Source organism: Coffea eugenioides, chromosome 7 (assembly GCF_003713205.1).
Source record: "Coffea eugenioides isolate CCC68of chromosome 7, Ceug_1.0, whole genome shotgun sequence".
Lineage (NCBI taxonomy): Eukaryota > Viridiplantae > Streptophyta > Magnoliopsida > Gentianales > Rubiaceae > Coffea > Coffea eugenioides.
The window spans coordinates 4678219-4692007 of NC_040041.1; the positions used below are offsets into that span (position 1 = coordinate 4678219).

At 31.4% G+C, this 13789-nt stretch overlaps 1 protein-coding gene across 1 annotated transcript; it reads left to right on the forward strand.

Annotated features, from left to right (window-relative positions):
- Positions 1 to 11988: 11988 nt before the first annotated feature.
- Positions 11989 to 12546, forward strand: LOC113778009. The gene is made up of 2 exons (XM_027323252.1): positions 11989 to 12238; positions 12341 to 12546. Exons 1-2 carry the CDS (start codon positions 11989 to 11991, stop codon positions 12544 to 12546), a joined length of 456 nt encoding a protein of 151 aa, XP_027179053.1.
- The last annotated feature ends 1243 nt before the right edge of the window (positions 12547 to 13789 follow it).

Sequence of the window (13789 nt, forward strand, 5' to 3'; positions counted from 1 at the left end):
AACCTATGTGATAAAATATCTATTCAAATAAATTTATTAAAAAAAATAGTTGAATTAGAATTGCATCGTAATTGGTTTAATTGAATCAGTTGAAGTGCATGGAATTATAAGTAAATTGGCCAAATCAACAAACTATAAAGGAAAATGAATTTATAAGTGTAAACAAAAAGAGAGATTGTAGTAGATAATCGCACCATACCACAACAATAATAGCAAAAACATCATTACCATTGTTAATATACCATTATAACAAAATCATAGCCATATCAAATCAACAATTAACATGTATCAACTATAATGTCAGATTTATGTCCCACCTTAGTCATGAAATTGCAATCAATAGATAATCTTTCATCGCAGTTTAACCTCCTGCTGCCACAAACATTAGATTTTGGAAATATAGTTAGAAAATGTGAGAAGGTTCCTATGGATATTCATATGCATGTATCATATATTCCATAACGAAATTTTCATATTCAATCAGTGGCTAGTGAGAAGGTATTGCAGTAGAAAATTCACAATTTTTACTGTATCAGATAAACATTCAAAATTCCAGAAAGAAAGAAAGTAAATGATCATACCTATCCAAACATCGACAACAAAAGATTGAACACAAACACTTGAAGCAACATTTTTCAGTATTAAAAGTCTTCATTATTATCAAGTTGAAAAGCACTATAATCATGTTCATTATTAAAGTGCATCCTGAACCAATTATCTTTAGTATTAAGACCCTCTATTATTTCAAGTGGTCTAAACACCACTTTAAAACTTGATAATCATATGGAATATAAGCCAATCGCAAGTGGGAGGACACGATAGTCAAACCCAACTCAACTATACATTATAATGTTGCAGATTTGACACAATCACTTGCATTTGATTTTTTTCCCTACCTAAATTATCCCCAAAGATGGCATATAAATTTTTTTTCCAACAATCATCTACAAACTGCTTTATATATATATATACATGATATCCTCATAAATGCTAATAATTACTTTTAAAAAATGAGCTTCGTTAATATTAATTCTGGATATAAAATTGACAAGTCTTGAGCAGTTTTATTTGTAAATTAATTTAGTTCTTTTTCTTTTCTTCCAAAAGCATGAGACTTCTAGTTCAAATATAGTATTATAATCCTATTTATAATTAACAGATATCCTCACAAATGTTAATAATTACTTTCTAAAATTTAGCTCCAATTACGACATAATTGTAATAAATGTAAATGATTGTCTTATCTTTTGAAAGTTTTAGTACTTTACTTACCTTCTAAAATTGAGCTCCGACATAATTGTAATAAATGTAATTGATTGTCTTATCTTTTGAAAGATTTAGTACTTTACTTGCCTTCCAAAACGAAAAAAATGAAAAGCTACTTTCGCCTACAATGGTTTATGATTCTTGTAGTTTTATTATTTTTTTTAACGGATTTTTCCTAACGGACATTTATTATTACACATAGATTTCACCAAATCTATTATACATATCTACCTTGTATATAAGAAAAGAGCAAAGTTTACTGCTTTCCTTTCCTCTTGCCAAGTGACTTCTTTATTGTTGGACAAGTGGCAAGGCCAAATATTTCTTGCAAGTTATCTGAAGCCTTCTCTTTGCAACTTGTCCGAAGCATTCTCTTTCTTTTGGCATTGGACCATTTCTTTTCTTTCTATTTGTGGTTTCCTTTTCTTTTGCCATGTGGCAAAGTCACATATTTCTCATTGGAGCGTTCCTTTTCTCATTAGACCATGTCTGGGACAAAACAGCACTTGACCCCATTTATGAAGCGGAAAAGCAAAAAACCGACTCCACTGAACAAAAACCCATTTATCAAGTTCCTTTTCTTTTAAACCGTTTCTTTCTCATTGGACAGTCAAATATTTCTCATTGAACCCCTGTTCTTTCTTTTGCCGTTGAAGGCTTTTCTTTATTTCTCTGTACCAGACGGCTGTTCTTAGCACAAATTCGGCGCGCCTATTCTGAGCACATCCAACCAAAAAAATTGGGATTTTTACATGATTTGGGAGATGGATTTTGTCAGTTCCTTCTTTCATGGTGCAGAGATTACGGGTCACTCACATGAGTTTGTACTTCAAAGAGGAAAATTAAGAGCAGGTGAACTGCTCTTGCTTACCCTTGCTTTGTTTTCCTCTTTCTCTAATATCAAATTAGGGATAATTTCAGAAACCTCCCCTGAGGTTTCTGACATTTACACTCACCTCCCCTGTGGTTTGAACAATTACACTGACCTCCCCTGAGGTTACTAATCCTTTACAAATTCAGTCCAAATGATTAAAATATTATTTTAGAGAGTGAAATTAGAATTTTGTACCTGATTTGTCATTTATGCTACATGTCCAATGAATGACAAAGTATTACAAATTAATTAATAATTAATAATTAATAAACTTAAGGAGCGTAGTTTATAAGCAAATACGTATTACTTATTTAAAGTACCAGCTCTTTACGGATATTTTACTTTCAAACATTTACTTTATTACAAATATTTATTCTCAAATACAGATTTGTATTTACTCTCAAATATTTAATTTTTGTTAAATAAAAAACCTACCAGCTTTTCTTCCGTAGAAATATTAATATAACACTTTTTTAATTTTAGTTATAAATATTTATGTATTTAGCATAAATTAAATGATTCAGGATAAAATACTCATAAAGAGCTAATACTTTACTCATGTAATGGATGAAAATCATAAAAAATTAATACTTTATGGGCCATTTCTTTTTTTAAAAAATATTTAATTTATATCAAATAGATAACCTACTGATTTTCTTTTAAATCAGTAAACTACACTCCTTCCTTTAAAGAGTATAGTTTATAGGCAAATACACATAACCTATTTAAAGTACCGACTATTTACAGATATTTTACTTTCAAATATTTAATTTATGATAAATATATTAACGTTTGTAATTAAAAATTAAAAAGTGTTACAGTAATATTCTCGCAAAAAGAAAATCAGTAGGTTATCTATTTGATATAAATTAAATATTTTTAAAAAAAGAAATGGCCTATAAAGTATTAATTTTTTATGATTTTCATCCATTACATGAGTAAAGTATTAGCTCTTTATGAGTATTTTATCCTGAATCATTTAATTTATGTTAAATACATAAATATTTATAACTAAAATTGAAAAAGTGTTATATTAATATTTCTATGGAAGAAAAACTGGTAGGTTTTGTATTTAACAAAAATTAAATATTTGAGAGTAAATACAAATCTGTATTTGAGAATAAATATTTGTAATAAAATAAATGTTTGAAAGTAAAATACTCGTAAAGAGTTGGTACTTTAAATAAGTAATACGTATTTACCTATAAACTACACTCCTTAAAGTTTATTAATTATTAATTAATTTGTAATACTTTGTCATTCATTGGACATGTAGCACAGAGGACAAATCAGGTACAAAATTCTAATTTTACTCTCTAAAATAATATTTTAATCATTTGGACTAAATTTGTAAATGATTAGTAACCTCAGGGGAGGTCAGTGTAATTGTTCAAACCATAGGGGAGGTTAGTGTAAATGTCAGAAACCTCAGGGGAGGTTTTTAAAATTATCCCATCAAATTAACCCATTTCTATATTGATTTCATGTTGCAAGAATTGCTCACGTGATAATTGTACTTCAAAGGCAGGAAACTACTTGAAAAGGTTCCGTTTGGTGATGACGTTTTCGGTGGAAGTCAGCGAACTGCTCCACCAACTCTGCCGGCTGCAGACCCACTCCAAACTGCTTCTTTGAAGCGATGGACTTGAGATGACCACTCAGTCCCGTTCATTCTTTAGCCTCTCTCTCATACATTGTGCATTCCCGAAGATTTGGTCAATGATATATCTGAAGAGATCCCCATCAAATTCAACTTTCCTGTTCTCTTCTCTTCTTCCATCTCCCTTTTGTTACGGGAGAATAGATGGTGAAAAAATCAGTTGAGTCATAGTGTTCTTGTGCTATAAACATTCTTTGATCTGATCAAATTTAATCAATTTTGCTTGCTTAGGTTTTTGTCCGAGAATAGAACTCCTCTTATTCTCCCTAATTTTTTTCCCTCATGTGTTGGAATCATGTACTCACGGGGTTTGTTTTCCCCCTCGGTTTTATTATCCATTTTTTTCCCTTGTGCATATTTCTTCCTTATTTTAACCCTTCTTGCCATAACCGTTTTGTTCCTTTTTTTCCGCAGGAAATCTTTGTCGCCCTTTAAGGAGAGGAATGGGTTTTACTTTTTCTCTCAGTTTTATTTCCTCTTTTTCTCCCCTTATGCATAATTATTTCCTTACTTTCTTGCCATAACTGTTCTGTTTTTTCCTTTTTTCAACAATAAAACTTCGTTGCGCTTTAAGAAGGGAAATAAAAAATTTATTAATGTTTTGTCTCCTTGTCTTATTGCCTAGCTTGATCTGATTCATGCATCTTGAAGAGCAAACGTTCAGGAGGAGAAAAGGAAAGAATAGTTTGATGCTGTTGGCTTCAGGTATTTCTTCATTTTTTTCTGGTATTTTTGGTATTTTTTCTTTGGCCGAGATTGCCACAAGAAGAATAAGAAATGTTGCTTGAATGCTCAAAATAAATAGATACTATAAGGAAAGCAAGAGAGGCAGAAAGAGGAGAGAAAATAGAAGACCTGAGCACGAGCGAAAATGAAAGCGAGGTAATTATTGAAATCAGGAAACTGAGAATAGTGCTGGAGTTGCGGCCAAATCTTAGACTTATATGAAGTCAGAGAAATTTGCTGCTCCAGCCCAACTGATTTGCCCAATTAGAGATGCCTCAAATTTCTTATTCAGAACCCAAGCTGTAAATCTTGAATTTTTCTTGTACCTTCGATTTAAATAGCCTCAGTCCCAAAAAAGATTGGGGCCTTTACTCTAAATTACCTGTAAATTTGCTATCTTGGGCATTTATGACTTATTTAATGTCACCTCAGCTTAATACCACCTATCTTTGCTAATTGGTATCCTCTGTTTTACTGTCATAAACTTCCCAACGAGCCCTGCAATGGAGTAAAAATTGTAGCATTCCAAGTAAGCATTTTCTTCTGGGAGATAGATCTTGAAGATTAGCTTCAAGATATAAAGATGGGTTATTTAGTAGTGTACTACGTGGGATTGTGTATATTGTTGTCTTTGTTTAGTTATAGACGGTTCCTTTTTTTATTACAAATTGTTGATGTCATCAAATTGGGTGTGGAAAACTAGAAAGTTTTGCTTCGGTTGGATGGTTTGATGCAGTAGTTATGGGAAATAGGACGATTGAAATTTTAAAGTGTGAATTTTCACTTTATTGATGGAGCAAGTTGAATTAGATATTTCTAAATTTTAGTTGATAATGCGAAAGTTTATGTTAAGCCGGCGGTGGAACCAAATCTAATGAGTTAGGATGTTGGAGTACTTGGTTTAAACTATTTAATCTTTTATTTGCCTAATTATTGTTATGCTGTGCAATGGTTTTTTATTATTCAGATAAATTTCTAAATCTTTTATCTGCCTAAATATTTTAACATTGTGGAATGATTTTTTGTTATTTGATAAATTTCTCCACTGGGCAAGGTTAAGAACCTAGATACTTTCGATTTGGAAATTGGGCAGTTAATAGTTTCCATGTGGTGCTTTGCAGACATCATGATTGTTATCTTCGATTGGTAATCCAAAAGTCGCTGCTTAGGCATTCTGAATTTTATTTTTGTGTATTTAATTTTCTCTTCGCTTTTTTCTCCCCTTTTTACTAATCTAAATTTTACATGTTTTTTGGGTGATTGCAGGTGGAGAAAGTTGGGCTTTTTCCTCTTCAATAGTGCTGCAACACTCCAAGATATGGTATATTTTATGTCATTCACTATTAAAAAGGTTTACTCTTTTTTTTTTAATTTTTAATCAAGTTTCGGTTGTGATTTTCCTGGTTATTCATTATTTGAATGCTCTTTCACAAGCTTCATTTTCCATTCACTAAGGAGAAAGTCTGTTTTCTTTATTTGCTTTGCATCTCTATTCCATTAAATGATGGATCTATTTTTGATAGTTTTGTGCGTACTTAGGTCCCAGGCTTTCAGCCACAAATGACGAAAAGCATTGTAAGTCATCAAGGATTTTCATTATTTTAGATTATTTTTTTAAGTGCCTTTTCCTCGTGTCTTTGCATAAATCTTGCCTTTCATTTTCTTTTGCTAGAGTATGAGTTTTTCATTAAAATTTTGCCAATTTGTTCTGAGGGATTGGCCTGTGTATTTAATAGGATGATATTTTGAGACTATACTGTAAATTATAGCAGAATTAGTGCTCCCTATAATTGTTATTACTTTAGTTGAGCGTCACCTTGTTATTGCATGAAAATCTTGCAATTTAGACTTTACCTTTAACCAAAATGGCTTTTCTTCCCTTCTTTCTTGCCATTCAAGAGGCTTTTTATTGTTAATGGAGCCTTTTGTTCCATTCTTCAAACCTTTTGGCTGGTTTTCATGGTACAGCTTAATTGTACCGGACAAAGTAAATCTCATGATAAAATGTCTTATTTATATATTCCATGAATTTGAACTGTACAAGCTAACCCATTGCTTTCAGCCCCATGGCAATTTTCACTAAATTACAAGGTACTAGAATAAATTGTTTTTATGTTTGTAGGCAGTAAACGTTTAGACCAAGCTTAACAAGTCTCGAATATTAGAATTTAACCACATGCTAGAATTAGTAATTAAATTGTCATATTGCTTAGCAACTTTAAATTAGGTATTTGTTAACTTCAAAATGGATCAAATTGCTACAAAGCTGTGGTTTCTTCCTTTTGTTTCATTTTGTGATTATTGACTAAAAATCTCTTATGGTTCTGCATCTATTTTGTTCTTTGTTTTTGCAATCTTTTTTTTCCCTCTTAACTTTTCAACTCATACTTGCTTAGCTTAATTGAGGTGAACTGTCATTACTTACTTACAATTTAGATGCTCTGAATTATATTTTCTACACAATTGGTTGGGTATTAGTTGTGCTATTGGACTTAGATGAATGATTATTCAGTCTGATGAGAATTTTGAACCTTTTCAAATGGGTAATTTATTTCTAATATAGAATAAGGATTTAGATACAATTGTGCCCAAGTTTAAAAATAAGAGTGGCAAGGAATTTTTCAATATTTGTTACATAGTAGATTGGGCATTGGCTGTGCCTTGGTTTTTGGAACTGTGCCTTCTGAAATTGGTTTGAATTTTGTTGAAGCTAATACATCTACCTTGCTGCCCACCAATGCACCCGGAAGTCCCTTGAAGAAGCAGCGTGATTATGAACTCTGAACTTCCTTGAAGCCTTTTGAATTGCTAATTTTGCTAATGTTGAAGCACTTTACAGCTGAATTACTAATCTTGCATCTTTTGACATAATATTGACATCCATTAAGAAATTGTTCTTTTGTGCACCTTAATGGATCTCAATATGTGATCTTTTGTAATTGCCGCCTATCATTGCACTTTATATTAAGCATTCAGCAAGTCATCTCCTATCTCTGTAAGGCTAACTTGCACTTGAAGGTATCAAGTTGTTTGTAACACTACTTGCCAATCTTTTGTCATCTTCTCTTATCTTTTGCAATGCTAATGATTTTTTGGTTTTGTTTAGTCTTATATTGTTAGTTGCATGCTTGATTGGTAATTTATAATTTTAAGAATCCTATTTCACAAACATTACTGTTAATCTTACCTTATACGAAAATATATGACAATAGATTATAGGGGGCCTAGGCTGTGCTTAGCACAGCCGATAACCTCCTAGTGCACATATATAAGAAAAATAGGAGGTTTAGTGTTTTGTTTCTCATCTTGTCACGTGGCTTTCTGGTTATTTGACAAGTGGCATGACTTCAATATATTTTCTCTTGCAAATTGCTTTGGCTCCTTCCCATGTGTTTAGACCAAACTAGGACCGAGGAAAATGCAGTTTTGGTATCCAAACTTTGACAGATGAACAGTTTTCGTCTCCAAACTTTGGACGAAAATGAATCCGGTACCCAAATATTTAACTTTTGAGCACATTTAGTACCTTTAACAGCTTTGTCCCAAATTGTTACCAGAAACAGTCATGTGATAGTCACATGTCCGGTAACTATTGCGTTAAAAAATGTCAAAAAATGTCAAAAACCTTTTAATAAAATTATTAGGCCTTAAACTTAGTACTTAGTGTCAAAAGAATATTTTACTTGATAAAATTATTAGTCCTTAAACTTAGTACTTAGTGCCAAAAAGATATTTTACATGACACTTAGTGTCAAAATGATATTTTACATTTTTTTGACAATTTTATACAATAGTTGCTAGACATGTAACTATTAAATGACTTTTTTCGATAGTAATTTGGGAAAAATCCATCAGATGTACTAAATATACTCAATAGTTGAAAAAATTGGTACTAGATTTGTCATTATCCAAAATTGGGGATTAAAACCGTTCATATGTCAAAATTTGGATATCAAAAATGTATTTTTCTCAACTAGGACCCATTGGGATAATTTATGACTTTAAAAGGGACTAGGCCATATCTTTTTCTTTAGGTCTAATGAGTTTCATTAAGCTCAATTATGAGACTAAGTTGATGCGTTGTCTAATCCATCACCCTTAGATTAGTTTTAATCTAACTATATATGATATAATAACCAGTTGGCTCTATTGTAGCTTCTTTAGGCATTGCCATGTGGCACGATGGGAGGTGAAGTTATAGGTGGCAAACCAACCCACTTAACTAAATTTACTCATACCCGTCTATGAATAGATGAGTATGAGTATCTTAAATTTTTGTATATGGGTATAAATGGATTAACCAACCCACTTAAATGGGTATTATTGGGTAACCCATTAGATCCAATTAACCTATTTAGAATTATCTTCCCCCAAGTCTCTTATCTTCCCCCACCATTTTTTTTTCAGATTTTTTATTTTGTCATGATGTTAACTACTTTTGTTTCATTATTATAATTATTTGTTGGTTTTATCTTAGTTTGTTAACTTGCTCATTTTTCAGCATTACCAATTTATGATAAGTTTTAGCCTATTTTCTTATCTTTCTAAAATGAAATTTTAAATTTATATATGAAATAATGTTAGGGATTCAAAATTTTTGGTTTAAGTTTTTATATTAACTTTTATAGTACTTAGTTCAAATTGTTATATTCTTATTATTAAATTATTAAATAATATGTAATTTTGTTACATAGAGTATAAATGGGAAAAGAATTGGTAATTAGGCTTATTGAGCATTGTAAGTAAATATTTAAAACTAATGGTGGATACAAAGAGCGGTATAAATTGATAACTTAGTTTGCAAAAATGAATTTAAATGAGTTTACAAAAAGTTAAAATAAATGAGTTATAAATGGGTAATTGGGTTACCCAATTCATTTTTTGACTTACCCATTTATACCCATCTAATTAAATGAGTATAAATGGGTTGACTCACTTATATCCATTACCCATTTTACTCAACTCAAACCCGTCCAAATCACCCGTTTTGACACCTCTAGGTGAAGTTTGCATTTCTTTTGCTGCGTTGACCTTTGTTCTGCCATCATAAGAATGCAAATGGACTGCAAATTTTGGACCATGGAATGATGATATGATATGAAGTATGGTAAGAGAAGAGCAGTCTAACCACTTGCTATAAAAGAAAAAAAAAGGAAAACGATCTAAACAATTTGTTTTATAGCATTAAAATCAGTGAAAAAGCCTACAAATTGTAAGTGTAAATGCAAGCTTATTTATTTAGAAAGTAAATATAACTATATCATGCATTTGAATTTGAATTTTAGATTTTTTCTATTTGTTTGGGATTTAGAGGAAAAAAAATCTACCAAAACATATACTATGGATTTGAAAAAAAAGAATAAGAGAAACAAAATTCTTTTATTTTTATTTTGTTTTATTAAATAAATTCTTTTTTATTGTCAATTTTGAGTTGTTGGATTTGAATTTATCAATTGTTCTCCTTTTAGTTTTTGTTGGATTGTTAACTTTGTGATGCACTTTGCTAGAGTTTAAAACCTTTGACCATTATTTTTTAGATATTGTCTCTGATTTTTAGATATATAGGCGGCAAGCTTATTTGAGATGAAAATTAAATAGATTTCTATCATATAATGTCCACAGAGTGAGCCAAGAAAATCTCCAGACAATTAACTTTCAATTCTCTATCATTTGTTTTCTTCACAATATAATTCAATAATGCAACCTCATGAAAAAACAAACAAAAAAAATAAAAGGACTATGCTATTCCAAGCTAATAAAAATAAAACTAATTTTTCATATATAATTGAATGGTTTCTATACTATAAAAAATAAAGAGTTTAAAATAAATACTTCTTTAGAGTTTAACAAAACTGGTATATTTTTTAAACAACCATGCACATTTTCCTTTATACCACTAAAAAGTGACAAAAAAACAATCCAAATAAATCATCCAAATAAATCATCCAAATGTGTTTTTGTGAAAAAATATGCACATTTTTCTTTTCATTATTAAACACCAACTACGCTGTCACTTCTAAATTATGAAAATACGTATACATTTTGTTATTTTTTTCAAAAAATGATTGCAGATACCACGAATATATTACTTGATCAATTAATACATTAAATAATTTTCAGTGGGCACTGGCTATGCGCAGCACAATGTAACTCAACTAGTAATTATTATATTTATTTATAATTCTATACTTTTACTAATTAATTTTACTTTTTCAAAAATCTAACACCCACGTATATTTTAACGTTAGACGAACCCTTTTGAAATCTATAGAAGCACTTACAGAGTATGCACGATGCTACTATGCACTTGTGGAGTGGCTTTATCTTCTAAATCTCAAAAGGAAACCTGGAATTGTATTTCCAATTTTTGTCGTTGGTTCAGTCTTTTTTTTCTGTTTTTTTTTCCTATGCATGGGCCATGCTTGGATTGCTTGTTTCCGTCGGAAAATATTATCGTTTTCCGTGATCATATTTCCCTATCATATTTTTTCTTCACATATATCAAATCTCTACAGTAATTTTTCCATGAAAAATGACGGAAAATGCAATCCAAACACAACCTAAGTTTCTAATTGCCATGCACTCACACGCAGTATCCAGCTCACCTATTTGAGAAAATGAGAAAAAATTCCAGATGAAATGGTCTACAAGTTGGTCTGATCCATTTCAAAACATTCTAAACATGCATTGTGCCTGCATTGTAGCCGTGTCTCCATATCGGACTTTTTGTCGACCTGAATGGCAATCGACCTTTTTCTCCTGCAATATATGAAGTCTTTAATAAATAAAAAAACTTTTTTTTTTGCACTGTAAATTATTTGCATATTTTTATTTACTTACATTATCAATATATTTTTAATTATTTTTTATTTCATATACATTACATAAAAAAATATTACAATATTTTTTAAAAAAGTTATCTTCAATAATCTACTATCCAAGCACACTCACCATGATAGTTGAAAAAAATTACAACGTTGTTATTGTATTGCTGTATTATCAACCAATTTCTTCATAAAAAATATCCTTGTTTGAGTTGTCATTTTTATAAAATATTTTATTTTTTAATTACATTTTTGTTTTACATTCATTAAATTACTATAATATATATTTGTTTTACAAAGAATTTCAGAACAGAGTGGTACTACTTGTGGGGGGACAAAACGTTCAAAAAGGGACTTTGAAAGTCGAGAAACAGCAGAATGTCTTTTCATGTTGCTCCTTCTGAGCAACTTTTTCAAATGTATTTATTGCAAGAAAGCTTTCCAGGTTCCTTGAGTTGGTGTTGTTGCAATAAAGTGACAAACTGGTTAATTTCCGGGTCTTTGCATTTTTTTTCCCCTTCGGTCAAAACCCACACTTGCAAGTTGCAAGTCATTCTCCATTCTTTAAATTTTCTAGCAAGTCAATCTCCATAGTTTCTTGTTTCTGTCCACTGAGACTGAGCACGAGGGCCGGCGGAATGGAAGGTTCATCATCGTTATGGGGATACGGCTCAGCATCAGGGTCGAAGACGAAGGAAATGATAGAACAAGCGAAGGAGGAGTTGCAAATTTTGGAAGCTCAACAACCAGATAATTTTAACTGCTTAAAGGATGAACTTAAATCCTTCATCTCGCGCTTGGAGTCACAAAACTTGCCTCTTCCTTCTGGTCATGACAACTACAAGAACTCAACTGGTTACTCAAATATTTCATCTGTCTCAACTCGGGGTCTGTTCTGCGTTTTTTCTTCCTTTACCCCTTTATGATCTATAGCAGATTTCTTTCTTTTCTTCATGGGAATTTCTCTGTTGTATATTGTTGTGATTACAGAGTCATCAGCTTGCAAGAAGAGGAAGAAAGAAGATTGTCTGGATCGACAAGTTATGGAGGATGAGAATATTGAAGGACCAAAACGGAAATTTCAAAGGGTTGCTGGGGATGGCTGCAGCGAAAGAAGGAACAGGATTGATCTGGCCATTGAGAGGGCTCGAGAATGTCTTGAAAAGATTCAACGGTTCAAAACCAGCTTTTGTTGATTTCGTTCACCATCTTATTTACATAATCACGACCTGCATTGATATTTGGTTTCACGAGGACTGGTGGAGTGGTGATTCTCAAGCTCGTGATAAAAATGTCGAAACTGAAATTCACTTCAAAATTAGCCTCGTTCATGCCACTTAATGGCAAAACAAAAAAATTTTTTTTTTTTTTTTTGGTAAGAAGTTTTTAATGTAATGAATGAGGCTAATTAGAGTGAAATTAGATGTTAAAAAAAGTACATCAATGTTTTAAATAAAAACAAACATTGGGTCGATCCAGTGATCTGATCAGAAGAAAATTCGGAAATTCTTTAATTTTATCAAAGAAATTTAAGTGTTTCCTCATTCCTACCTAATCATGTGCTATATGAATCCTAAAATTACATTATTGGATGTTTTTCATTGGGTTAGTTGCCAATTGATTAGAGGAATATTAATAAAAAAGAAATCTATCTTCATACTTGTGTATGAGAAAAGAAAAGATAGAAGAAAGTTGAGACACCTAACCCTCCATAAATTTCGTGAATATTGAGATATACTCTCCTACTTCCTCTTGTTCTTAATATTTATATAAAAGGGAAAATAAGAAAAGGCTTCCTCATGTTCCGCATCACGATGCAAATTTTGTCTTTGTGTAGATCTTAGAAGGGAAAGTTAAGACGACTATCAATCTCAACTTTTGCATAGCTTCTTCTTCTTCATTCTTTTCTTTTTTGCGTCAATACACGGCAACCAGTAAGTTTCAAAGAAACGAGAAATTAGTTGATACATTGCAATGATCAAATAAACTATTTCGACAAAAACATTTATTTTTAAAAATTATTGCATGACAAGCAAAAAGAAGTACAGAGCTTTTACAAAATAAAAAAAAATAAATGATATAAAAAAGGGCAAAAATTAAGCATATGGATTAACGAGAAAGGGGGTTTTCAAAAAATAAAAAAGATCAATAGATAAAATGGAATTTTTTTGGGCAGTATCTTAGTCCCACACACATTAGTCCTATAATCAACATGGGTCTGCATGGGCATAGACCCAGTATTTTTCAATCCCATTTTAAGTTCCTGTCCGCCCTGCCCAGTGCCCCATTTGCCTTGTCTAGTTTTAGCCAACAAGAAGATGCAACTATTCCACTAAATATGGTCCTCAACCAAGAACAGCATTAAACCAGTACAAGTTCCGGGGTCTGCAGAAGATTCAAGGGAAGGCTGGGAAAGCATTAACACAGGAAATCGTCTTC

What these genes read in the sequence shown, in the direction of transcription:
- LOC113778009 (XM_027323252.1), top strand. Translation starts at nt 11,989, where the DNA reads ATGGAAGGTTCATCATCGTTATGGGGATACGGCTCAGCATCAGGGTCG. An exon ending in TTCATCTGTCTCAACTCGGG is followed by an intron (nt 12,239 to 12,340) that starts GTCTGTTCTGCG and finishes TTGTGATTACAG; the next exon opens with AGTCATCAGCTTGCAAGAAG.